General features: G+C 30.5%; 4 protein-coding genes across 6 annotated transcripts; 1 reads left to right on the top strand and 3 right to left on the bottom strand.

Annotated features, from left to right (window-relative positions):
* Window positions 1-4,672: 4,672 nt before the first annotated feature.
* LOC137811673 (uncharacterized) lies at window positions 4,673-7,781 on the bottom strand. 2 transcript variants are annotated; one of them, XM_068613494.1, is made up of 4 exons: window positions 7,643-7,781; window positions 6,777-7,040; window positions 6,203-6,361; window positions 4,673-4,951 (listed from the first exon to the last, which is right to left on the bottom strand). In XM_068613494.1, the coding sequence occupies exons 2-3, from the start codon at window positions 6,970-6,972 to the stop codon at window positions 6,219-6,221; spliced, it is 339 nt and encodes a 112-aa protein (XP_068469595.1). In that variant the 5' UTR covers window positions 6,973-7,040; window positions 7,643-7,781; the 3' UTR covers window positions 4,673-4,951; window positions 6,203-6,218. The 2 variants fall into 2 exon arrangements, with proteins under 2 accessions (XP_068469595.1, XP_068469597.1); XM_068613496.1 differs by having other exon boundaries at window positions 6,777-7,043; window positions 7,643-7,740.
* A 3,479-nt stretch (window positions 7,782-11,260) lies between these two features.
* LOC137811672 (peptidyl-prolyl cis-trans isomerase FKBP13, chloroplastic) lies at window positions 11,261-13,857 on the top strand. 2 transcript variants are annotated; one of them, XM_068613492.1, is made up of 5 exons: window positions 11,261-11,668; window positions 12,219-12,311; window positions 12,682-12,742; window positions 12,819-12,887; window positions 13,642-13,857. In XM_068613492.1, the coding sequence occupies exons 1-5, from the start codon at window positions 11,300-11,302 to the stop codon at window positions 13,704-13,706; spliced, it is 657 nt and encodes a 218-aa protein (XP_068469593.1). In that variant the 5' UTR covers window positions 11,261-11,299; the 3' UTR covers window positions 13,707-13,857. The 2 variants fall into 2 exon arrangements, with proteins under 2 accessions (XP_068469593.1, XP_068469594.1); XM_068613493.1 differs by lacking the exon at window positions 13,642-13,857 and adding an exon at window positions 13,420-13,598.
* Window positions 13,858-15,444: 1,587 nt separating this feature from the next.
* On the bottom strand, window positions 15,445-15,771 carry LOC137809406 (CLAVATA3/ESR (CLE)-related protein TDIF-like). The gene has a single exon (XM_068610524.1). The coding sequence runs from the start codon at window positions 15,769-15,771 to the stop codon at window positions 15,445-15,447; it is 327 nt and encodes a 108-aa protein (XP_068466625.1).
* A 5,421-nt stretch (window positions 15,772-21,192) lies between these two features.
* Window positions 21,193-26,052, bottom strand: LOC137811670 (LRR receptor-like serine/threonine-protein kinase GSO1). Its single transcript, XM_068613491.1, has 2 exons — window positions 21,881-26,052; window positions 21,193-21,777 (listed from the first exon to the last, which is right to left on the bottom strand). The coding sequence occupies exons 1-2, from the start codon at window positions 25,326-25,328 to the stop codon at window positions 21,416-21,418; spliced, it is 3,810 nt and encodes a 1,269-aa protein (XP_068469592.1). The 5' UTR covers window positions 25,329-26,052; the 3' UTR covers window positions 21,193-21,415.
* Between the last annotated feature and the right edge of the window lie 1,413 nt (window positions 26,053-27,465).

Genomic DNA, 27,465 nt, shown 5'->3' with positions numbered 1-27,465 from the left:
ATATTATTACAAGTAATATTATCATTTTGGTTTTAAAAAAATATTCATATTTTAACTCACTCTCTAATTAATAAAATATTTTCGAAATATAATTATCTCAAATTAAAATTTTATTATTTTTCGAAAATATTTTAAAGTTGCTGAAGCATAATTTATAATATTATCATTTAGATTTTTAAATTTTCCAATTCTGAAAATCAAACATCTCTGTCTTAAAATGCTTTTAAGATTTTTTTAATAAAAATAGTTATGATTTTTAAATGTAAATAAAAAATATGTAATAAATTATTTATTAAAAAATAAATAAAGACATTAGAGTAATTTAATATCTATTAATATAGGAAAAATGTATCAAAATCCTTAAAATTTAAAAGGATGTGGTAGAAATTGTATTCGTACAAATACTCAGTCATTTGACATAGGTTAAATAATTATTAAGATGCGTAGGATATTATTGTATTAAAATGAAAGGAATTTGTAATTCTGTGTAATTTTATCTTTTAATCATTAAAATGTGTATAATTTAAAAAAATATTAAAATAGATAAATAGTATCTAGGTGAAACTTTCAATTATATGATAAGAATACAAATATATCCAATGAAATGGTTTATTTTATTTATTATTAAAGTAATTAAGGCCGGTCTCTGGATTGCTTTTGTCCTCATAGTCTCTACAAATTATTCCATTTATGATGGAATCAGGACATAACACGTTCACTCAACCATTATTAGTTAACTTTTATTCTCTCTTTTTTTATTCCTAAAAAAGTTATTCAGAGTGACAAAGTGTCTTTTTCTCTTAATCATAACTTTTACAGAAACAAAATCTTATTTTATTTTAAAAGTTAACAAAAAAAGAAATAATGTTTTAAAAAATGGTTATATTAGAATAAATTATTCCATTACTTAATATGTCAAGATTTTATTAAAATATGATTTGACATACCGTATCCTAATTTTATTTTCCATTTTTTGTTGTTTAAACAAGAGAGACTAATCCCAAAAGTATTGCGAAATAACATAATAGTTTTGTGGGAATAAAATATGTAGGGAAGACAAAATATGTATGGCAATGATATGAAAAAAGACACATAGGTAGAAAAAGAGGAAATATGAGATCTTAGATATCATCCACAAGAGAAAGGAATATATATAAAATATGATATTGATAAGATGATAAAAGGTTGAGAGAGATACATAAGTACAACTCTACAATATTAATGCTGCATGCCGGCAAATACCCTTATGATGTGAATGATAGCAACTTTCAATTTGGCATTACATTTTCTAAAACTCAACTCCAAATATATTTTCTGGGATCCTTCTGCCATTAGTGTTATTTATAAAATTTATTAATTTCAAGTACTTTTGGTCATTTTAAAATTTTGTTTTATAAAAAGTAAATATATTTTTACTTTCTAGTTGCAAATTTGACTTTTAATTCTTTAAAATAAGTGTTTCTACTTGATTTTTTCATTTATAAAAATGTAGCATGTGTTGTTCTCTTAGTTTTTGTTAATGAAAGATAAGTTTTTAGAAAGAGCAAGAATCACTTATGTTGCACAGAGCGTGTGTTAGATGAGCCAAAGAAAAATGAAAAGAAAAGAAGTAACATTAGTTGTTGTGAGATATAGGATGATGAATTCAAAATTCAAAAAGCATGGTAGAAGGTGCATTAATATTTTATATTATTATGTCGTGCAACAAGGTAGATATAAGTTATTGTACAAAGGAGTTACAAGTTAGTTAAAATAATTTGAGAACTTATAACTAATAACTAATTGTACAAAATAAACAATAACAAAATACAACCATTAATATATTAACCCACAAAATATTAAAGTTTGTAGACAGAAAATCAATTTTATATTATACTATAGAAAATAAAAACATATTTAACTCAAAGAATTCTTTGTCTCAACAATTTCTCTTTTCATTTGGACGTTATCTATATTTAAGTAACTTTTTTATTCTACTTCTTTATAACTTCGATGTTTTTTCACTTAAAATAGTTTTCTTTATACAATAAAAAAACTAAATGCAGGCGTGTGGCCATTGATACCGAAGAAAGAAGAAAAAGAAGGTCTATAAATTAAAATAGAGTTGCTTAATTAGGACAGATGATAACATTAAAAATAGCTAGGACAAAGTGATAATAGACAAATGAAGAATCAATGGTTGTAGTTACACTTAAATTGCTATCAAATCCCTTTAATTGTCTTGCTGTATAACCTTGTTTGTTTGGTCCTATTATGTGAAGATAGGTTCTTTTTAAGAAGAGGAATGTCATTTCCCTTATACTTCTTATTATTTTAACCATATATTCTTACTATTTAATTTCTATACTTTCTCTTAAAAGGAAAGAGGGGAAAATAAGTAAACGGGAGTTTTTCTTTCATTTTCAATAGTGTAAGAGGCTTTAGAATTTTACCTCAATTAATCAATATAATATATATTAATAGCATGATATATTGATAATAGAGTTAAATATGTTTCCGTATTATATATGGATCTAATATATTACCGTATAAAAAAAAACATTGGTTCTTATAATAAAAAGTATTAAGAGACAAAAAATATTAGAAGAATATTTTAGACCAAAATAAATATAAATTAATATCTCTTTCATGTATCTTAACAAAAAAAATTCATATATTAAATATTTAAAGAAAAAATCAAATACTTAAAACAAAAATTAGTCAGAAAAACCTGAAACCTGTAATAATTTTCTATACTACTAAAATATTTATATTATGTGCGGATGAAATATCATAAATCCTTTTTCTGTAAATCAAATTTGTGGGGAAGTCATGGGATGATGGTATTTCGTTTGCATAAGTGGAAAAGAAACTTTTTAAAGAAAATTTTAGAGTGTTGAATAGTTGAAAATTAAAGTTTCTAACAACAGTTTCAACCATCATTATATAACATTATAACATCGGCTGCTTCTTCCTGCACCACCATAATGCCACTTCCATAAGTTTTTTATATTTCAAAAAATATTTTTTTTAATATTTCAAATTATATAATTTGAAAGTCTTTTTCTAAATCCAAAATTAGTTTTTGGATTATGTAATCCAAAAGCCTTTTGTGATTAGTTTATGGATTACATAATCGAGAAGTCTTTTCTATATATAAGATTAGTTTCAGAATTATGTAATTTGGAAATCCTTTTTTTAAATGTGTGATTACCTTCCAGATTACATAATGTGGAAGTATTTTTTATATATGAGATTGAATTTCGGATTATGTAATCCAGAATATATCCATATTACATAATTCATAGGTCTATTTCAAATCCAAAAAGGATTATGTATGAGATGTAGGGATGGCAAAGTGGGGCGGGCCATGCGGGCTGGCCCACAGCCCGCAGGTAAAAAACACGGGACAGGCTAACCATTTCAACCCGCTAAACCGCATTAGCCCGCGGCCCGCGCAGGGCGGGGCGTGCTGGCCCGCTAACTCGCAAGAAAAAGAAAATGTCATTGTTTTAATGTGTGCAGATGACGGGAAGATTATAATTATGAAAAAATTGATGAAAGTTCTTCTAAGGCGACATCCAATGTTATTGAAATGGAAGAATGTCAATAATGTTTATGTTTAATATTTTTTTAATTAATGTTTATGTTTTATGTTTTTGAAATTAGGTATGTTTAATGTTTTGGAAGTGGAAAAATAGTGATATTTGATATTTGCGGAGCGGGCCAACCCGTCCCACATTTTTGCGGGCCAAGTGTGGGGCGAGCTGGCCCGCTTTGCCACCCCTAATGAGATGGCAGAAAAAATGATAAAACCGTATTGGAGGTGTAGGAAGAAAGAGTCTACCGTGACAATTATATTATTATTGAGGTAGGTGCATTTTTTAAAAAGTTTATTATCACTTGGATTTACAAACAATGGATTATTCAAAAATTTCATTCTACAATTGTTATTTAACTATTTGCAATGATATATAATATATCGAGTATATTATGAAAATAATCTCAATGGAATTTCAAAAGGTTATCATAATTAATATTTATTATTTAAAATAAGTTTTAAATTTCTCTATAATTTTCTCATTCAATCGTATTATATAGCTATTTATGGGCATAGTAGTTATTCTACCGATACCCAAACATCAACCCAAATAATGTTGAAATTATAAGATAAAATTTTAAACATAAATGTAATTAAAGAAATTAATATCTTAAAATTTTAAATTAATTTATCAGACTATATTACAGAAGCATTAAATAAATAATTTAATATTAAAAAATAAACATTAAATAAAACAGTTTTTCTGATTTATTAGTCACATTATATAACACTATTAATGAATTAGTATCCAAATGACAAAATGATAAAATTAAAATTTTAAAATTTATTTAGTTTATATTCACGAAAGTAAAAAAATTTATAAAATTAGAAAACAGTAATAAAGTTTACCAAATTAAAACTTCAATAGTAAAATTTGTTAACATAAAATATTCAGTTTTAAAACATAAATGATTTAAAATATAACAATATTCACTTTAGACTGAATCAAATCATATTGACAACGTATGTATACCCTTTAGTAATGATCGTCGATTAAAATTAAAATAAGTATAATTTAAAAATTCTCATAAAATTTTAAAGTTCAATAGTAAAATTTGTAAAAGTGTACAAGTTTGGTGCTAAAGTATGGTATTGCAGAGACACTTTGAAAGTAACTTTCATATAGGAATTCAAATGGCTGGCAAGTTCTTCAAGGCCATTTTCATAAAGGAACATAGGACTTAAGAAATTAGAATAAAAAAAGAAACTAGCCTGGTACAGAATTAAATACCCTATTATGGGTAGCTACTAAAAGGTTCTCAGCTTATCATAGAGATTTCAATGGTTTTCATCTTCTATGTCAAAATTTTAAAACTATCCATGAATCAAGATAAATTGCACACAGGAGCTCTTAAATAGCTTCAATACAACCTACAAAAGCAAAAACAAACCAAGGTTATCATTGCATTAAGCAAACCTACAATCCACAAAACTCATACAAAACATGCACAAAAGTATGACATACTGTTAGTAAGTTACACTGATTTTCAACAAAACTTTTTTCTATTTATTAATTTCATAATCACTATCACAAGGTAGAGGTTAAAACCACACATGACTCAATCAGATGAAACCAAATGTCAAATTTGGTAAAATGACACCTTTATCAACTTTTCACAATTTAAATTCTAATCAAGTCATATTATCCTGCAGATTTTTTAAACTAATTTTGAAAAAATTTGTATGTACTTGAATAACAAGATTTACTTATGTTATAAAAAAAATATATTATGAGGAAGGATCAAGTTATAAGAGTAATTCGGAAAGAGTTACTCAACATCTTGCAATTCATTTTTCTTTAAATTTAATGGTTAAGATTGATTACTCATTATAACCATAAGACATCAAGAAAATAAACAAGTGAGAATGGAGGTTACCTTTTCAGAATTATTCTTAGAGTGACTTAATCTCTCTTTACATATATAATTTTAAACATTTGGTTGTATCAATCAAATTTAACTCTTGAGGTCTTGTCAAAAGTTCCTAAAGGTACCACTTTGCCAACTATGACACTAAATATCACCTGATGTTATCTTGTATATATGTTCACATATCGAAACAGCATTAAATCTTACATTTATAAGAATTTTCCATATCTTTGTATCTTTATGATAACAAGCATCCAGACTTCATAGGTACATACGAATGGTAAACCAAAATGCCATGATATACCGAATTAGTAACTTTCTAGATCAAGAAGCCAAATAGAACATTTCTTTTTTAAAGTCAAGGTTCCCTGTTCCCTCAAAGTTAGGTGGATAATTCCAATCCCCAATAAAGTACATGGTCTATTTAAAACTTCCGAAATAGTTAAAGGACCAACAACAAAAAAACTAGTAACATGTTTCCTAAACTATTTGAAATTTTCAAATAGGTCCTTTTAAGCACTATCATTGATCAGGAATATCACATCTACTTTTGGTTAAAACTACAGGACCTACTTACAAAGTTTCGAAGTATAGAGATATTTAAAAATCCATATCAGAGACTAACAGATCAATTTGACATTCTTAACTAAAACCTTGATAGTTATATTTCCAAAATAAGAAACCAGTGGATGTAATGTACAGCGTGAAGATGCAATATAAGAATTCATGCTGCAAATAAATGAGATATCATTACCATTCTTTACTTGGAGTCATATTCTACGCTTTTTCCCAAGCTTTCCTTTACCACGGCGCTTGTTTTTAGCTATTTTCAATTTCTTTTTCATTTTCTTCCCAATTCCACCAGTAGGTTTTAAGGAACCCATGTTTTTATTGCTGTCAGCCATCTCCACATCTGAAAATTTCAAAAGCAAATAGGGTATATTAGATTTTTTTTATTGCAAGGTAATCAGATGACAATAAATACTAAAAAGAAAACATGGATTTGGGATTTTTCTTTTAGAAAAATAATTTGATTATGCAACATAGCTTTGACAAGCATATGGTTGGTGTTCAGCAAGATAACAGATGATGAGCAGGGTAAAGCAACACCATCTTTTAAACACAGCTCCGATCAGCATGAAGAACAGAAACCACGGGTTTCATTCTTGGCTTACTCATGTAACAAATAGCATAAGATCAATTCCACTCTAATCAATCTCGACATATATACAAATAACATTATCACAATAACCAACATATAATCAGAACTATTCAGGAAATTCATTTCAATCCGCAAATGTCACATATACAAAGCAGAGGGAAGGTACCCATGGTGTTGCTAGTCAAAGTGGCCACATCCATGGCATTATTTGATTTGGAAGGAACCTCCAACTTCGGTGCAGCAAGGGCAGCCTCCTGGACAGCTAGCTTAGCAGCTTCTTTCTTGTCATAGAAAGGTTCAACAATCTCCCTTCGAATAGCCCTCAGCCTCTTCTCCTTCTTTGATCTCAAAGACTTTGCCATTCTCTTCTACTCTCTTTCACCTTGCTACACTACTTCAATATGGATTTCTTCACAGTATTACTTGGGGCCTGCTAAGAATAAAATTCAATATACTTAAGTATTCAATTAACTTTTCTATATAATGAATTCTAATGTTTGGAACCAATCTTACAATTTATTTTAGATAAATGCCCACTGATTTAAATAATTTAAAAATAATATAATCGTTTTGAATTTCAAATTTAAGAATAACATCTGGCGACAAATGAATTCCATGAAATCCGCTACCCACTTTGAGAAAATTAAAAGCAACAGCAAGAATCATTCCAATAATTTGAATTTTGCCTATTATATTTCTTTAAACCAGACAAAAAAATCTGTATTTTAAATTCGACAAAGACGCCATAAAATTGATCAAACTAAACACATAGGTAGTAGGAGGAAAGTTAGATAAAATGAATTAACCTAACACTAACACAAGAGTTCAGAAGGCAAACATGAAACATGTAAAAATAAAAAAATCTGATGACAATCAAACTCCTTCACCAATGCACCCAAAACCATAATATTAAACCAAACTTTACAAAAACTAATCTTGAAGAAGTCCAACATCTTTTCCTTTAAAAAGGCCAAATTTAAACATGAAATTTAATATAAAGAGAAAGAACACAAAATAAGGATGTTTGTTTACCAGGCTTGGTTTGGTTGGTGGAGGCAACAGAACAGCACCTGAAACGAATGCAAACTCCGACTGCCACTCCGCTTTACGAAGGAGGCTGTGTTTCTGTCTGTGGCTTTGTTAGGGTTTAATATATGAGAAGGGAAATTGCACGAGGACATAATAGTCTTTTACACCAAATGAACTATGGGTGGGCCGATCTTAATATATGAAAGGCAATTGCTTCCTGCACCATATCACTGCACCCGATTCCAGTGGAAAAGACGAAACTATCTTTAAAAAAAAATTTCGAAATATGTGTTCCGGATTTTTTTTTCCGGAACGAAATTTTATATTACGGATTTTTTTATCCAGAATGAGTTTTTCATTTTTTTTTTTGAATTTTTATTTCCGAAACACAATAATCTTTTTTCCAGATTCTTTTTTCCAGAATGTATTATTTATCAATTCCGGATTTTTTTGTCCAGAATAGAATTTTAAATTTTTTTTCCGGATTTTTATTTTCGAAACTCAATAACCACTTCTGGATATATTTTTCCGAAATATATTATTTTCAATTCCGGATTTTTATTTCCGGAATAAAGGGCATTTTTGGAATTTTTAAAATTATGTTGGGTGCAGGTTAAAATGTGTTGGGTGCAGGGAGCATTTGCCTATATGAAATTGGGGTGAAAATGGGATGGGCTGTTGGCCCAATCCTTCATTTTTCAAGCCCTGTTCCATTCTTCCTTTAACTAAAATAAAATCTCCTAACTTAGAAAAAAACTCTGGAAAATAAAATTAAAAACAATTTCTTAATATTATAAAAATTTAAAAATTCAAATAATTTTTTTCACAAACTATCGATTGTAACGAGATTCTTTTATTTCTAAAATTATGTCTTTGTATTTTTACTGTGTTATTGTATTCTTATTTAGACTAAAATTGATATATTGCAACACCATTTATTTTATTATGCGTAAATATGCAAACTAAGTTTGAATATATTTAATATAGAATTATTTTTATTTATCTTGTTGTTTTTTAATTCAAATTGGAAAAATTATATATCTTATATTTTTTATAACTACCTCATAATGTTAGCATATTTATTTAATGTTTAAATTAGTTATCTCATAATATTATTACCATATCAAACTTAAATCTAAATTATTTGTCTCTTCACATATATATAATTAATTTGAAATAAATTTCTTGATTATTTTTATCTAATCATCATTTCAAGTACGAATTTTTTAAAATTTAAAGTTTTTTCATAATATTTTAAAAAAAATAAGTAAAATAAAGTATATATATCATTACAAGAAAATCCTTAAATAGAAATCAATTTTAGAGAAAAAATAATTAATTACTATATTAACTAAATTAAATACTATTTTAGAGATAAAAAATTATTAATATCTAAAATAATTTTTATTATTATTAAAATTTATAAACTAGTTTCTAAATTAATATTTAATTGATTTTTAAATTTCTATTACTAAGTTTTTAGTTATTAATTAATTTAAATTCTAAAGTTGGTAGCTAATTTTTGTAGTTTTTAAATCTTTGTAGTTAATTAGATATCAATTTAGAAACTAGTTTATAAATTTTATTAAGAATAAAAATTATTTTAGATACTAATATTTTTTTTAAACAATAATTATTTTAGTTAATATAGTGATTAATTATTTTTTATTTTAAAATTGATTTCTATTTAATAATTTTTTAATAAAAAAATATTTACTAAAAAATTCTTGCATAATATATGTTTTTCTATGACTTTTATAAAATGAAGTTTGGGAACTTGTTATGTACACACCTAATACAAAATTAATTGGAACCAAGTCAAACAAAAGAATTTTATTAAGGAATAGTAACTAGAAATAAGATAAAGCTAGTACCTAAAGGATATAATCAATATATAGGAAGGGATATAATGAAGAAAATATTTGGAAGTTTAATTCACTTCAAAAGAAAATTTAAATTATATATATATTAGAAAAATATATAGATATATGTTTCACTTATATATAAAAGAATGAATCACATTGAAAATATATATTATTAAAAAATTAATTATTTAAAAGGAATATTGTAACGATAATAAGATAACGTTCATTATAATATGATGGGTTGGTGTAATGGTTAAACTTTGTAGAGATACATTAAAAAACTATATTCAATATGCTGTGCATATAAAAACTCTTCAAGATATCTACTATCGTAATACCCAAACCATATTAATATTAAATGGTTTTAAAACAGTTTATATTCACTTCCACATGCATCAAATGTAATGATAAAACCAATGTTATTATTTTCTTTAACACACTTCAATTTATAATCCTCATACATAATTTAATACGACTATATTATTTAATGGTAATATTCAAATATAATAAAATTAAAACTATCAATGCTCCCCAAATATTATGGCACCCTACAATATCCCATGATAAAATCTATTTATATGTACCTACGTAATAATAGTTTATGAAAATAAAATAAAATTCCAAAATTGATCATATAATATAATATAACAAATAGGAGAAATCTGCTCGATAAAATATATTATTACAAAATTAAGAATCATAATAAATATCTCCTTTAACCGTGTATATTTCAATCATTCTAATTTTGTAATAATATATTTTATTGAGCATATCTCTCCTAATTTTTCATATTCCAAAATTCGTTCCAAAATATAATGTGAAAAAATGGATCTCAATAAAATATATTATTACTAAATTAAGAATCATGATAATATTAGAATTATCTTAATTTTGTAATAATATATTTTGTTGAACAGACCCTCCTAATTTTTTTCATATTATATTATGCCATAAATTTTGGAATTTTTTTATTTCCAGAAACTATTTTTACATGGACTGCAAATAAATATACACTATCTTTTTTCATATTATATTATGCAATAAATTTTAAATTTTAAAATTATTTTCAGAAACTATTATTACATGAGCTACAAATAAATATACACTATCTCTAAATTTTTTTTTCCATCAATTTTCAAAGTGGGATGGATTTTTTTTCATATGTAGATATTTGTATATAATTACATATTTTTCTTGTAGGTGAGTGTTGAATGTCTAATCATTAAGTTGGTACTGAAAAATTATATATATACATATATATGTATATATATAAATTAATTATAGTGACTTAAATATCAATATTATATTCTAATAATTAAATTAACAGTTAATAATATATATATATATAAAGATATTTTAATTGCATACAGAGTGAGTAAGAAAAGAAAAAAAAAAAAAAAAAAAGGACAGGAGAGTGTAGTGGTTATCAATTGAGTATGGGCAGTTTGGAATTTTTTTTTATGAGGGTCTCTAAACTAAATTTTTTATTTATTGAGTCTTTAAATTAAAAAAAAGTAAAGTCTTGAAATTAGTTTATGAAGAGTGAAATAGTAAAAGAAAAAAAATCACAATTGTGAAGTTTTAAAATTTCAAAATTTAAAATATAACTTTGATGCTCCTTTAATTTGAACCAATATTGATAAATTTTAATAAATATGGGTAAATATTAAATAATTAATTGTCTTTCTGATTAAAAATTCTCAAATAATTAAATGCTTTAGCAATTTCTTTTTATTAATATTAAAGCAAGCACGTGAAAGAATTTGAACTAGAACCATTCGTTTATCGGGTGAAGATGGGTTTAGCAGCACCTTATTCCGTTGGAACAAGTCTCCCTTCCATTCAACGCCTTCCTTCCTTCAAACCCCAAAACTGTAACAATTATTCACAAACTGTTAGTTTCCATCGTCATGTGGAATGTGCTGTGCAAATCCAACCACCACCAGCACCACCCACTGTAACGGTGGCACGGGACGAGAGCCTGGTGAAGAGAAGAACTGTCATAAGCCTTCTTGCACTTGATGCTGTTCTTGCTTATTCTTCCCCAAATTCATCACCAGCAGCTGAAATTCCATGTGAATTTCAAGTGGCACCTTCAGGTCTTGCCTTCTGTGATAAACTTCTGGGAGCAGGTCCTCAGGCAGTCAAGGGACAACTTATTAAGGTATTTTCATTTAGATTTGATCATGCTTTCGAGCTGTAAAAACTTTTAGATTCTCAATATATTAGAAATAAAACTCAAAAACTTACTACAATTTGTTATTAGATAACATTATAAAATGTTTTATTTGAAATTATTAATATGTATATCCTATTTACTCTTTTCATATGGTTTTAATAATGATATAGTTGGAGTTTCTTAGAAATATGATTAAAATAGAGTAGGTAAGTCATGAGTGCAAGCCTGCATTTTTGTGTGAAATCTACTTCATTTTTATGAGTTGAATTTAACTAAAATCTATTCTTAGAATGTTTCAAAATCTAATATAATAAAATTTATTTGAACTTGTTGAGTTGGAAGACAATTTGTTACCAAATATATTATATGTGATACATTCAACTTAATGCATTCAAGGTGGCATGGCACAAAAAATATTGTGGTAGTGAAGGTTCACATAGAACCTGTGTTGAGCTAGGGTGTTTTGGTCATTTACTGACATTATCCACTTTGGGTAAAGTCCTATGTTATGTTTGACCAATATGCTATCTTCCAGGCGCATTATGTGGGGAGATTGGAGAATGGGAAAGTTTTTGATAGCAGCTATAATCGTGGCAAGCCACTAACGTTTCGCGTTGGTGTTGGAGAGGTATGATTGCTAATGTTTTACAGTTTTTTTATACACTGTAACTATAAGCAGCAACATACAGCACTGATGAGATGACAACTAATTATAAACTATGTGTGTAATGATGATTTTTGAAGTATTTATAATAAAAAACAACAAATTTATCATATGATTGTTTGTTATAAGTCATAGTATGAAAATTTCTCTCTAGGATAGATATAACTGGTGAAATCAGATATGGAATTGCTTCTTAAGAATTGTTTGCTAATGAAAACCAAGAGTAAGTTTCCATGTTTATTTAATCAGCGCCACCAATCATAAGTAGTCATATTAGAGTACCTTTTCTGTACAGTCTTGTTCAGGAATTAAAAGTTATCCATGAATCAAATAGGTGATTAAAGGTTGGGATGAAGGCATTATTGGAGGTGATGGAGTTCCTCCCATGCTTGCAGGTACTTTTTTTTATCGGTGTCAATTCATTCTTTTTTGACAGGCCAAGGTAAAATTGTTTACTTTTTCGTAACATAGGAGGGAAACGTACCCTGAAGATTCCTCCAGAACTTGGATATGGATCAAGAGGGGCTGGTTGTCGAGGAGGCAAGTACTTCTTTCCTTTTATTTTCTGCTGCTAAACAATACTTTTTCTTTTGACATTATATATCCTAGGGAAAACTACTGGCTACTTTAGTTTAAGATGTGCTTAATTTTGAATATACAAGAGCTTGGTGTGATGATTGTAGCACTCTGCAAGTGACATAACAAAGCAGAATAAGATAAGAGAACGGACTCAATGCATCTATATTTTTCTGTTTTTTTAACTTCGCAGTGCAGGAGAATAAACAAGAAAAATGCACACTTAATGTAATGTTATGAAAATAATAATTGTCAGGAAGTTTTCTTAATGGTGGCTTTGCTTAACATTACAAGATAGTAGCTGCTAACATATTTCTGTTTAACTCACATGAACTTGTTAAATATATAATTTTCAAAAGTTATTTCTCAATAAGAGAGAAATTGTAACCATTGAATTTTAAGTTCTTAAAGAAAGATCATTTGTGCAAACACCATGCCAATTTTAATTTCTGTGTAGAAAGATGTTTATTAAACAATAGTGAAAACATATTTACAGCAAATTCTGTAAAGAAGCTGGAACCAAGGAAAGCATGCCAAGCTACTGTAGCCTAGATCTAAACTGCTACTAGGGTTTAGCGGGTAATCAGACTAGTGGTAATCTTCAGAATTATGCATTGCCTTATGGACAAGGAAACTTTTCACATATTCTTTTTCTGCATGGTTTTTTATTTTTAACATTTTTCTTAGGCAAGAAAAACTTATACATAGTTTGATTCAGGTTCATGTATCATTCCTCCTGATTCAGTGCTATTGTTCGATGTGGAGTTCGTTAGCCAAGCATGATTTACAAAGCCATGAGGTGGAAAATTTCCTTCTTTTCCTTTGGAGTTTTGAGCATAGATTACATATAGTTGAAATTCTAAAATTAAATGTTAAAGTTAAAGTTGCTGGAGAAATTCATAACTAAGTAATTAACATGCTATTTTATTGATTATCCAGCTTTGATTTCATTAGCATAGAAATTTTACCCGAAAGTTGAACAGCTACGAGCTGCAGTTCAGCACTGAAAAAACTTATCTGAAGTTCAAACTAAGAGGGTGAATAACTGTGAAGAAAATGGAAATAAGCAAATAAAGGAAACAATCAGTAAAAGGAAAGCTGTCAAAGTACTTTGATTGCTTTTGGCAAAGCAAGAAACCAGTTCTTTTTATCTCTTTTTATGTATGAAAAACACTCTCCCGAGTCCTAGTGTTACAAAGCAGTTAAATTGATTCCTAATAACTTATTAAAGTGACAAGACCCCTGCAATCAAAAGTGAAGGCCAAATCATGTCGCATTGCCTAAAGAGATCTAGCGTACCGACTCTTACTAGTCGTGTTCTTAGATTTGAAACTTAAATTTGTTTCCTGTTTTGAAGTTCATATGGTAAAAAAAAAGGTAAAAACAGAAAACAATAAAAAGCTGTTTTCACTATTTCATATACAAACTTTTGAAAATAATATAACAAAGGGAAAATAGAAAACAATTTTCTCAGACTAAATAGCCTCTAATTTTTAGTTTCATGTATGAGGTCGAAAATGTCCTTCCATGCATTGTTTCCATGACATTTGACATCGAATTCAGTACGCGGAACTGACAAATTGTTTGAAATGTGGACGCATTTCATCCCACAAAATGTAAAAGGACAGCTTATGATGCCTATCACTTTGGAATCTTAGCTTTATCCCAACTTTTGAAATCATGATTCAAGAGTGTACCAATATAGGTACCAAAAACAAAATACACAACTTAGACAAGGAAAAACAACAAAATTAAGCAGTAAATTTTCCAATTAAGTTTGTCAGTTTCTGATGATTAATGAAAAAGATAGGTATGTATGTACTATACTACCACTATCCAACAAGAAGAAAGAGACACCGGATGGAGATATATACAAGAGTTGAGTAAGTTTGCCATGGTCTGCTTCAGTTTTAAAGGAATGGGACAAAGGGTACCAAGGGAGTTCCATAGAAAGTGATGAGGATATTTTGGGGTATTGAGGAAAAAAGATATTGACCCTTCAAACGCTACTTTGGATGCCAATTCCATGTAAACTTTTTCACACAAAACAATGGTGGTGTGGTGGTTGAGGATCATTTCATGCTCTTTCCCTACATTTCTTCTTTCACTACAGTGTGCACTGAGCACCCTCATCGTAAACAAAAGGATCCGAAACCATTACAAATTTGAACCATCAAATAATTCACTCCCGTACCCTCATTGCTTTCTATCCAATAACATAGCATGATGATGGCAACAAGTATAGAATCTCATATACATATATCCTCTCATTTTTAAATCATTGGTACATGATCATGCTTTCAATTTCATAACAACAATGTGAACAAAGACTTCACTGATATCAAACCACTTTGAAGCCTTGGAAATCCAAAATAATCCTTTGCAAATGGACAAAAACAAAACCCAAAAGAGGGGGAAAAGAAAAAGTTTAAAAAAATGTGAAAGCCATAAACCATGGTTGGTAACAATACTTTTTCTTTCCATGTTCATCTTGTGGATCTTCTTTCTTCTACTACTGAATTTACCTGTTTGAAATGGGATTTGGACCACTGGGGACTTCATGTGCGCTGACATTGAAGATCCTGTTTGGAGATTGAGAGTGCTCTCTCTTTGGAACATGAATGCTGCCTTTGCCCGTTTCTCCTACTGCCATATCCTTTGAATTTTGTTCACTGTCTTCCCTTGCTGAAGCAACTACCTTGGTGTTGCTCTTCTTGGGACCCTCTTTGTTTGATGTTGAAGGAGAGAAGTTGTGTTCTAGCATGGCCATGGTGAAGTGAGAAAGTAGGAGCAAAGAGATGAAGAGGACCATGTAAGTGGAGAAGGAAGATGCTGTATCACCAGCCATGCAAAACAAAGTGCCTTATGAAAATCATCCAAGTATCATGGCTAGCTAGAAGGATCAGCAGCAAAGTGAAAGGGATATGTGAAGTATGAATATGCAAATATGGTGAAAAACTTTTTGGAGCTCAAGGTGACAGAGAAGGTAGATAATTGTTCTGGGAAGGTAGTGGGTGATATATAATGAAAAAGAAGTTTAGGTACATATAAAAGAGAGAAAGAGAAAGTCTCCTGAATATATATAAAAAGGGAAAGCAGGGATTGATGAAAATTTCTGCATGGTCATATTCAACTTCTTTGTGATGAGTGCCAATGTGATTGCAACTATGGTATTGCTATGATGGCATCCAAATCTAAAGTAAACATATCACACACACAGGTGGCAGCACACAGCAAGTGCCAAGTGGCATGTAAACACAGTTGTTATATCAGAGTAAGGGAAGAAATTTGCTTTGAACCCTATTTAACGTGCTATTAAAGTGAGAGCCAATAATGGCCCACGTAATTAACGTTATGCACATTAAATTACACAAAATAAGAACTTTTCTTAATCAAAATCCATGAGTTAAAACCAACAACAAGGCTATAAAATATTGCGAGATGTCCCACAAAATATACTATGGTACGACTCACGATTGTGCTTAGCAACTAATTTCCTTTTTACTATAACAACATTTATTTTCTCGGCCGTAACTTTAACCTTTTCATTTAAACTATCACTCTTCTTTTAATCTTTTAAGTACTAATTACAAATATCAAATTCAAGTGCCAATTAAAGCTACTCATAAAAGAGAGAAGTGTAACATTTTGAACAATTATTTTAGTAATCATGAAAGAGGTAAGTAAGATAAAAAGCCAAGTACAAATTAGAAATGGTTGAAAGTAGAAACAGAGAAATATTCTTGAAACTTTGATGTAGTTACAAAATAATTTGAAAAAAAAGCTTCATATCAAAATTGATTCAACAACGATAAGTAACTAAAATACATAACGTAAAAAGAACGTACAAAAGAAGAGGAAAACAAAGCAAACCGGAAACAATTATTATTGCACAACATGTTCTCAAACAATAAAAAAATAATATATATATATATATATATATATAAATAAATAAAACATAAACAAAAAAGTTATAATTAACGAAAAATCTATAATCACCAAACTTGAAAACATTCGAAAGAAAGATTAAATATAGACAATTTGATGAATTCCTACTTCTAGTGTTGTTTCTTGACTTTTGATGAAAATGGAGTGAATGTAGGTTGCGAAAGCTTGTTTGAACTCAATAGAAGTTTCGAAAATTGAAGTGAAGTAAGGTGGATTATGACTTACTGAAATGTTAGACTTATTTACTAGGAAGAGTCTAGGGGAGACTATCAAGAAAATTACCGTAGAGAAACAAAGCTCAACCAAGTATATGGGTTGAATTTGGTAGCATAACATTATCACTCATAAATGATGACTATTTTACGGTAAGTGTACCGAGTCAGAAGTAATACTTTGTCTCTAAGAAAGAATATCGAATCCACAAGGAATAGTTATAAAATCTCAAGTATAATATTCACTAAATATAAGAAAATATGTAAAAGTTTGTTGGAAAGGTTGTTTGTATTATTAATTTGCAAGAAATTAAATAAAGAAAAGTAAAATATTTGTATGAGTTAATTGGGAAAATTGGGATTGGAGTTCATCCTTCCCACTTTTCTGTATTTTTCAAAAGCATATAATATTTAATCTAGATTGATATTGATCCACATATAAAAATCATTCATATTGATTCCCCGCATATAAAATTATTAAGAAAGTCTCCTAAATATTGATTCCTCTCATATTTATAAAAACTCTTTATCATTACGAACAAGTGTTATAAAGCAATCAACATTTCAAATTTATTCCTAACATTCAAATATGTTAAGCATTATCATTTAGGTCAGATCTTAGAAGTACTTTCCAGTCAAATATAAGAATCAAAATCATGAATAGTTCAAGTTTTAAGAATAAAATAATAATGCAAATCATCAATCAAGAACTGAATATTATAGATAAATATCACCTTAATATATAAGAGTTTGAACATATTACTCTCAATCTCAAAAAGGGAAGAATTAGTCACTCATGTTGGTCATTACAAACATGAAAAGCAAGAAAAGAAGATCCAAGATGTTTCTCATTGACGGCTACCTCCTCTAGGATTTTCTATCTCTCTCTATTCTTCCAATGATGTCTAGGGTTATGTCTCATGCCTTCTATTTAACCTAATTGAGCTTGGGCTAAGTGACATCTCGCTTAAGTGAATTATTACTTGCTTAAGTGAGTTTGACGAGAAAAAACCCAACTTTACTAGAGTGAACTCGCTTGGACGAGTTCCTTTGAAGTGATCTTACTTGGACGAGTTTCAATGTTCCAACTTTTCCTTTTCATCTTGTCCTTTCTCCTTTAGTCCTTTTGTCTCCATTTTCCTCTAAATCTTGTAATTAACACAAATTTGAGAATAAATCGTTCACATTCATCTTATAATAAAAAAAATGTAAAAAAGCTGGCCCTGGGTGTGCTAGTCCCCTTCTTAGACGTCTAGGGTTTACGTTGGGCTTTAAGGAAGCTCAAATGTAATCCTAGATGGTTTATGCTACCCAAATCTATCCCTTGGCTCAAATACAAGGCCCAACATCATATTCTACTAGGCTCAAATACATGAGCCAATTATATTCTACTAGGCCCAATACATGACCCATGAAATCCTAAACTACTTTATACAATTTATTTAAACTAAAGCTTGGCCCAAAATGATGTTGACTTGTCTCTTCTGAAGTCAACTAAAACTCAGTTTTCTTATGTTCTTTTGTCCAAAGCTCAAGTAGAAGTTTTGATGACTTGGAGATCTTCTTGGGGATGTTTTGTACATTCCTTCATCCAAGAGTTGTCCTATTTATTGGCCTACAAAAGATAAATAGAAGCTCAATTAGGCCCATATGTTTTAGTAAATGCTTAAACATACTTTAGGTCTTCATCCTCCTTATCTTGTGGATATTTGTAGTACAGTTTTCATCATCCCTGCCTCTTGAGAAGGATTTATCCTCATATCTATATTGTTGTTTGAGGACAACAACCTTATTACTTTTTTAGGTTCATGTTTTCCCTCCAAGATCAAACACTCATATAAAATAAACACCAAACAAATCAATTGGTATATTTACAAGAGATTCAATAAGAATGAGGTTCTTTGAGAAATAATTAGGAAAAATATGACTTGAAAAATACATGTTCTTCTTATTAAACTGACACAAGTTCATGCTTTAGAAGCCGTTTTATTTTTATTTATTTGTTTCTTTTTCTTCTGTGGTTTTCATATTTCTTGAAACTTTTCGGTCTTTGTTGTCAACTCAACACAGGTTTTTGAAGAAAAGGGTTTCAAAAAAATTCCTTTTCTCTCTTTTTCTTTTCACTCTCTTCTTTCTTCAATCTTTTTGTTTAATTTTCCATATCTAAACTCTATCTTCCTAAGCTCTTGTCTTATGAGAGCTAGATGTTTTTTTTTTCTCTTTTGTTTCTCATTGTTTTTTCCTCCAACACATGGGAAGGTGTCAAAGGATGAAGTATATACTTCCTATCCTTGTGAGTAAAGGTAATCTTGTTGGTATGACCCTAGTGCATGATTTTCTTATCAAATTGTCACGATCTTTCCAATAATACATGACAAGCTTTCATGGACATTACATCACATAAAACTTTATCTTGATAGTGAGATTCTATTTTTCAACCAGCCTAGTTTTGCAATAGTTACAACACGACCCATTGTCAACAATGGGAGAATATGTACTGTCAAGAATTTTACATTGTGTATGAAAAAAATTCTCGCTCTGTGATTCAAGTTTAGGCCTAAGTTGATTGTTGAGGGTTTGTTGAATTATGAACACTTCACCCTCACATGAATATGATTTCTCACTAATTTCTATCTAAATCTCTTCTCATTAGTTGCTTCATCCTGACATACTATTTATGACATTTTTAGTCCAGAGTGGTTGAAGTCCAAAGATACCTAGTTTATATTTTTTAGAAATATCCTCCTTAGTAAAACTTGATTGTGTTGTGAAAAATTGAATGTAATCTTAGTTAACATTCTAACCAATATAAAAATACTAAAATTAAATCCCTCTCACAGTTATCTATTTGATTTACATATTATTAAATTGTGATCTAACATTAAAAGAAAAAGTTGTTTTTAACAAGAATTACAACAGTAGTATATGTTAACTTTGTCTAATCATTTGATAAGACGTTGTTCATACGGATTATTAAAAAAAAATTTAATACACAATTCAACTTTCTACTCTTATATCATTGATTTATTTTCACAACACAACTTGAAAACTAAAAATTCATTAATATAATATGATATTATAAAGTTGTGTAAGTTTTGCTTATTTTTTATAAAAAATATTTAATAATATCTTTCAAAATTAAATTTACTATCCAATATAATACTCATAATTTTTTAAAATCTAAACTTTATATCTATAATAATATTAGTTTCATATCAACTGAATCTAATATATATTTTTTATAATAATAATAATAATATCTTTTACAAATTAATTATTAACATTTGAATTGTATTTTCTTAATTTCATCATTTTAATTAATATATTAAATAATTAATTTTACATTTTTTAAATTATTTAATTAAATGTATTAAATAATTTTATTTAAATTACCAATATGTCATTAATATATTGAAAATGACATTATACGAATTGATATTAACAAATTCATGTATTAATTTAGTATTTAAAATAATACATTATATTATATTATTAATTACACATTACTTTTATTTTAAATTTATATTATTAACCACTATTACAAAAATTGTGTGTGTATATTTATATATATATATAAATTTTCAATTAAAAAATTTGTTATAAATATTTTAAAATATTACATTAAATTTTAATTATACTATTTTATATTGTTATATATTTAAATTAATAAAATTAATTATTCATATTAATAATATTAAAATTTTCTTAAAAATATAGTTATTAACTAATTTAATATTTAATATTAATATTATTTATCAGCATTAATTTTTATAATTACAAAATTTACATGTCTTTTTTAATAATCTTAAAAAAGTTATGAATTAAATAAAAAAGTTAATTTAAGTTTTTATTTTAAATTATTAAATATTAATTAAAAACAAAAAATTAAAAAACCCCTACAGAAATCGAACTCATTTGGAAAATCGAAACAAAATTAAATATGCTTCTTCCCTATTTCAGATCTCTGCAACCAATTTTCCACCTTCAACTGTAATCGGAATTATTTTTGGAATATGAATATATAGAAAAGGGGGAAACACTTAATTTCTAATTGCTCTCCTCTTCATAACATTTAGAAGTTTTCAAATGAAACATGACAAGGGCATAAATTGCTCATGCAAAATGAGGGCTTTTAATTAGTAATTCAAGAATATGATCAGCATGAACCATTGAAAATTGATAATATGTTCTTACCAATTTTTGGTGTTAGCTGGGAACTGTTGAACAGCAGCAACTATGGCATTGTCTCTATATAATGTGAAAAAAAGAGTATTGTTTACATAAATTTTCCATGATGCTAATAGGGTTTGTTTCAATCCTCTGAAAACAAATTCATTTGTAATATTCCAAATTCTTCTTCTCAAAGTTCACCACCCTGTTGTTGAATACGTGGAGGAGAAGATCGCATGCTTTCCTTGAAGATGGCCTCTCGTGTGGTGTAGCTTTTGTGCATTGTAAGGCTATCTCAAGCACTTTGAATGCAGCGTACTCTTCATCAGGTAAAAGAGGTTTCAATTCAGGATCTATCAATTCCTCACCATGCTTATCCACGTGCATTTCTACCCATTTCACCATGTTCATCTCATCTCCAAAAATTTCATTTGTTGGCATTTTACCACTAACAAGTTCCATGAACACTATTCCCATGCTGTAAACGTCACTTTTTTCTGTTGCCTGTAGGGAGTATGCATACTCTGAAAATAAAGCCAATAGCAAACAAGTTTGTTGAGTGGTTAAAGAAAGGCAAAAGATAATGTAAGATAAAGGTCAATTCAAACCAGCAGTTTGATCACCTACCTGGAGCTATGTAGCCATAAGAGCCAGCAAACCAAGAATTAGACTCAGTATTAGAGTCATAATTCTCGGTTAGTGATTTTGCCAGTCCAAAATCTCCCAAGTGTGCCTCCATTTTTGAGTCTAGCAACAGGTTGCTGGATTTGATGTCCCTGTGAAGGATCTTTGGGACGCAATCGTGATGCAGGTATTCCACTCCTTGTGCTAATCCTACAGCAATTTTGAACCTTGTCTCCCAATCAAGGCTGCTCTTTACTTTGCTCTCCTTGCCTGGTTTCCCGTGAAGCCAATCCCAAACACTCCCATTCTCCATGTACTCATATATCAACAGATTCCAACCTGCTTCTTTGTTTCTATTGCTACAATATCCTATTAGCTTCACCAGATGTCTGTGCCTAATCCTCCCTAGTGTCTTAACTTCCCTTATGAAGCTTTTGTTTAACAGAAATTCATCTTTTGATGAAATCTTCTTGACAGCCACAGTCTCTCCAGATGCCAATTCAGCTTTGTAGATTTTCCCTGAACCGCCTGAGCCAATCATGAAGTCCTCACTTAGATTGTTCGTGGCATCCATGATGTCTTCCCATCTGAGATCTCTATTTCCAGCTGCATTTAGTTGGAACAGCGGTCTTCTCTGTGCTTGTGATGAAGAAGAAGAGTATACATAATTCACTTCACTGGCTTTCCTGCAAAATTCTTGCTTGTTTTTGGAAAAGATTCTAACTGCGAGTATCAGAAGTGCAATTGCAGCTATAGTTGAAAGGGAAGAGATTATCACTACTGTTGATTCATTTAGGCCTGCATTCCCAGAGTCGTCATTTCGGTGGCAGCTCTCAAGAGGGCTTCCACAAAGATGTAGGTTTCCTTCAAATGCCTGGTCTGGCCAGCGGGAAAACTGCTTATCCAATTTTCCTTGAAGGTTGTTGTAAGAGAGATCAAGCTTTCCCAAACTGCTCATTTCCCCAATTTGTGGAGGGACTTCTCCAGTTAGTCGATTGTGGGAAAGATCAAGAGCTTCTAACTTTGACTGTGTCCCAAGAGAAGGTGGGATGAGACCTGAGAGATTATTGTAACTAAGGTCTAAAATGATTTGGAGATTTTGGAGTTTTCCAATCTCAGCTGGCATCTCACCATGGAATCCATTTCTGGAGAGTCGGAGCTCATAAAGCTTGATCAGCTTCCCTATCTCCAAAGGGATTGGTCCAGAAAACTTATTGTGGTCAAGTCTGAGGACATTGAGGTTTGCAAGTTCACCAATATCGGATGGGAGACTTCCATTCAGGGAGTTGTCATTTAGAGAGAGAACTAGCAACTTAAAACATTTGAATAGGCCTAATGGAAGTGGCCCAGAAAAATTATTGGAGGAGAGCTTTAGCTCTCCCAACTCAGACAAACTTCCAAGCCATGATGGTATTTGCCCGAAAAGGAAATTACTGTTCAAATCAATATAAGCCAGTTTGTTGCACAAAGAAAGCTCAGCTGGTATTGGTCCAGTGAGTGAATTTCCTGAGAGGTCTAACAATGACAGCTCACGGATTTTTCCCAATGTCCTTGGAATTTCTCCAGAAAATTTATTGCTACCTAATCTTAGTCTCTCAAGGGAGGGTGAGTTTCCCATTTGGGAAGGAATTTCACCATCAAACTCGTTGTCAGTAACATCGAAAGAAAGAAATGATTGAGAGCTACACAATGCAGCTATACTACCATTCAATCTGTTCTTAGAAAGATTCACTCTGGTCAAGTTTGCTACAGTTATCAGTTGGTGAGGGAGATTACCTTCCAGGGAATTGTTGTAGATCATGAGTTTCTGTAATTCCTTGAGGAATCCAAACGTTGCAGGAATTGCACCTGAGAGCTGATTGTCAGCCAAATCCAGAATGTTCAGTTTATGACAATTACCCAAGGTTGCTGGAATCTCACCCACTAGCTCATTCTGTCTAAGGTGAAGGAAATTCAACTCTTTCAGCCTTCCAATAGTGACGGGAATTTCCCCACTGAAACGGTTTCCAAAAAAATCAATCATTTGCAAGCTAGAACAATTACCAATCCCCACAGGTATTGCCCCAGACAATTGGTTATCATAAAGATACAAAATTTCCAACTTGCCCAGCATTCCAATCTCTCTCGGCAGAACACCCTCCAAATTATTGTGAAACAAAGCAAGGGTCTGCAAGCCACTGAGGTTCCCTATGAAGGGAGAGATGGAACCAACCAAGCTGTTATTGTTCAGGCGGAGATCAGTTAACCGCAGCAACCCATAAAGCTCAAGTGGTATGGACCCGTTGAGTGCATTGTTGGACAAATCAAGTTGCATCAGTTGCTGGCATTGACTCAACTCAGCTGGAATCTCACCATGAAGTCCACTTTCTGACAACATCAAGTGCTCCAAACTTGTTGCATTGGAACATATGGTCCTTGGTATGACACCATTAAGGTTGTTACCAGACAGAACCAAATAAGCTAGCTCACCCAAGTTGCCTAACTCCTCTGGGATTCCTCCACTGAGATTGTTCATTGAGAAGTCCAGATTTTGAAGATTGCCCAGTTGAGCTAGAGACGGTGGAATGGTACCCTCGAGCTGGTTCTCCATGAAGTTCAGGTAAACGAGTTGACTCATATTACCGAGTTGACTCGGAATCTTCCCTGATATACTGTTGTTGGCAAAGTTGAGAATTTGCAGATTGCTGAGTCGACCCAGTTCACTGGGGATTGATCCATTTAGTTTGTTGTTAGCTGCAGTGAAGATGGTGAGGCTTGAGCAGTTCCCTAACTCGGTCGGAATCGGACCCATCAACTCGTTGTCTTGCAGAATCAGATTCTCCATGAGTTTGAGTTGACCAAGTTGACTGGGAATAGACCCGGTGAGTCCGCAGGAAGCCAAGCCAAGGTTGACCAAATTATTCAGGTTGGCGAGAGAAGCGGGAATCGTTCCCGTTAATGCATTGTCACCGAGTCGCATGACTCGGAGACTCTTGAGCGAGCCGAACTCTTTGGGTATGTGACCCGTGAGTTGGTTGGAGAAGAGAAGCAAAGATTCCAAGGAAGTGAGGTTGGAGAGATTGGGTGGAATGGGACCTGTGAGGCTGTTGGAGGAGAGATCAAGGTGGAGCAGGTTTTTCAAACGACCGAGTGAAGGTGATACTGACCCGGTGAGTGACGAGTCAGAGAGATTGAGACCCACCACTTGCATGGAGTCACCATCTAAAGAGTTTGAAATTGAGTTTGAGTCTGAGTTCAATTCACATGACACCCCTCTCCAACTGCAGTAGTCAATGTTATCTTCTGACCAATCACTCAGAACATTTCGTGGGTCTTGCACAAAAGACTTCTTCACTTCCAACAGCACTCTAGTAGTGTGATCTGAGTAGCCCAGACCAAGGACTACAAGCGTAGGAGAAACACAAAAAAGCAACACAACTACGAGTGTTGAAAACCTCATTATATGTGCCATTTGGGTTGCTCTACTTTCCAACTTTCAAACACTCACAAACTTGACAGAGGATTGTTTTGTTTCAAGTAGCAATGAAAGTTGCTCCTAATGATGGAATATGAAAGCAGGGGAAAAATTATGGTGCTGGGAGTTGGAGTTGGAAGACGGGAATGTTTGTTCTTGTGAGCTATGTTTTTATGGTTCTTTTGAAGTGTGTACATGTGAAGATGGAAGTCTATAGATGAAGGCATGGCAAGGCATGAGTTGGAGATGAGTGGTATCTGCTGCATGCGTGTGGCAAGAGAGCATCGAAAAGGGTGACAAATGAGAGATGAGAGACTGTAAATCAGAACACAACACTTAAAAGTCAAACACCTTTCCTTGCCATTGAGAGAGAAGAGGGAGCATTAGATGAACACTTAAAAGGTGAAGATGGATCAGAAAACAGTAGACAGCAAGGGAAATATAAGGGAAGGAAAAGGTCCAATAGCAAATATAGTAAAGATAGCATATAGAATTAATGTAACAGTGGTGAGAGTTTGACTCTGAGAAGAAAAGAAAGAAGGAATAGAATTGAAAAGTATGAGATGATGAAGATATGGGGTTAGGGGAAGAAGATACAGTAGTTGTTGGGTGAGGCACAGTGATAGAGGAATAGGTGTAGCAGATTTGGTTTTCTAGTGTTGTGGCTGAACATGAATGAGACCCAATGAGAAAACGAGCAGTTGAATACCAATATCCTTTCTTAAATCTTGATGAACTGAGTTTAGGTATTTGGGTTGGTAATAACTGTTACTATTACTTTTTATTTCTCATCAAATCAATAATTTTATTCTACTTTCTCTTTCTTTTCTTCTAATATTTATCTGTTAAATAACTTTTATATATAAATAAACTTTTTGTATCAGCATAGCTTTTCAAACCTTATTCTGTCCTTGCTTTAACAAAGTCAAAGAGTCTTGATCAACGAATCACTTTCACCTCCACGAAACCCCCTTAAACTGTTTTAAGCTCAAACCAACCCTCACTCTGTTTTTGTTGTATACAATAAAATACAAAGAAATCAAGAAATTCAAGCTAGGATCAAATAAAAGAAAAAAAAAATGAATTGAATGCTATATTTTTTACATTTTTTTTGGTTTGAGTTACGAAACCAAATGTCCTTTTGTAGCCTTTCGTCTTTATTGTTGGTTGCACGTAACCCTTTTGGCTACTCCAAAACCATTTTTTATGCTTTCTCTACTCTATAATGTTACTATTATCCTAATTGATGCCAAAACAAATGTTAATTAACTCGTGTACTTTATTTTATGTCCACCGCTCCATACCAATCCACTAATTGGAAGTTTTTAATCTAATTTCGATTCATCACTCAATAATTCATAATGCTATATTTTTCAATATTGCACTTCGAATTTGTTACTTCTCTAGCATGCTTATATCTCTATAAGTTTTAAAGAATAAGATTAAATTATAATACATAAACTTCATTTTAGTGGAGATTAATCAATTTTACCAAATGGGTCATAAAAGAAAGAGAAAATAAATATTGTTGAGATAAGTCTCAAAACTAATATAATCAATATTGTATGATGCATGTATCAATTTATTTTAATGTAGGAAAATGAAAAGGAGCAAAAGCATAGTTAAAATCTAATATGATAATGAGAAAAAAAAAGTCAATTGGGGGTTGCAATGGAATCATTGAAAGCCTCTAATGGAACAAAATAGATAGCTTCTTTTAGGTCTTTAAAACTTATCCAATGTAGTTCACGGGCCAATGCAATCCATGGTAAACTTCACACCCACACTCACTTCTAGTACACCTTTTTATTTATTTTCATGATAAGGTTATATTTTAATCTATTAACAAGTTAGTTTTAATTTTAAAATACATCACTTTTAATTTCTCTTAAGTGTTATCTAATAAACCACCTTTTTCATATAAAACGTTGTCTAAAATACTTTGAAGTCCAAAAAGGACATATTTTAAAGTTAAAGACATTAAAAAAAAACAAAAAAAAAAACAAGAAAGATTAACACTAAATTTTGAGATTTTTTTTTTTGTAAATAAGTTTTTAGTTTAATATACCGTGCCCATTAATACATGTGATGTGAATTCTTTTTATTTTTTAGTTTGCCTTAGTTAAGCATGAAT

Source organism: Phaseolus vulgaris, chromosome 2 (genome assembly GCF_000499845.2).
Source record: "Phaseolus vulgaris cultivar G19833 chromosome 2, P. vulgaris v2.0, whole genome shotgun sequence".
Taxonomy (NCBI): domain Eukaryota; kingdom Viridiplantae; phylum Streptophyta; class Magnoliopsida; order Fabales; family Fabaceae; genus Phaseolus; species Phaseolus vulgaris.
The sequence above is the reverse complement of the archived record's forward strand: the minus strand, read 5'-3'. Positions and strand labels throughout refer to the sequence as shown.

Bases quoted from the DNA above. Each gene is read 5' to 3' on its own strand.
- LOC137811672 (XM_068613492.1), top strand. From the start codon at position 11,300: ATGGGTTTAGCAGCACCTTATTCCGTTGGAACAAGTCTCCCTTCCATT. The intron at 11,669-12,218 runs GTATTTTCATTT...GCTATCTTCCAG, and splicing joins TCAAGGGACAACTTATTAAG to GCGCATTATGTGGGGAGATT. The intron at 12,888-13,641 runs GCAAGTACTTCT...AGTTTGATTCAG, and splicing joins AGGGGCTGGTTGTCGAGGAG to GTTCATGTATCATTCCTCCT.
- LOC137809406 (XM_068610524.1), bottom strand. From the start codon at position 15,771: ATGGCTGGTGATACAGCATCTTCCTTCTCCACTTACATGGTCCTCTTC.
- LOC137811673 (XM_068613494.1), bottom strand. From the start codon at position 6,972: ATGGCAAAGTCTTTGAGATCAAAGAAGGAGAAGAGGCTGAGGGCTATT. The intron at 6,362-6,776 runs GTACCTTCCCTC...TGAAATTTTCAG, and splicing joins TTTGACTAGCAACACCATGG to ATGTGGAGATGGCTGACAGC.
- LOC137811670 (XM_068613491.1), bottom strand. From the start codon at position 25,328: ATGGCACATATAATGAGGTTTTCAACACTCGTAGTTGTGTTGCTTTTT. The intron at 21,778-21,880 runs GTAGGTGATCAA...CTTTATTTTCAG, and splicing joins TTATGGCTACATAGCTCCAG to AGTATGCATACTCCCTACAG.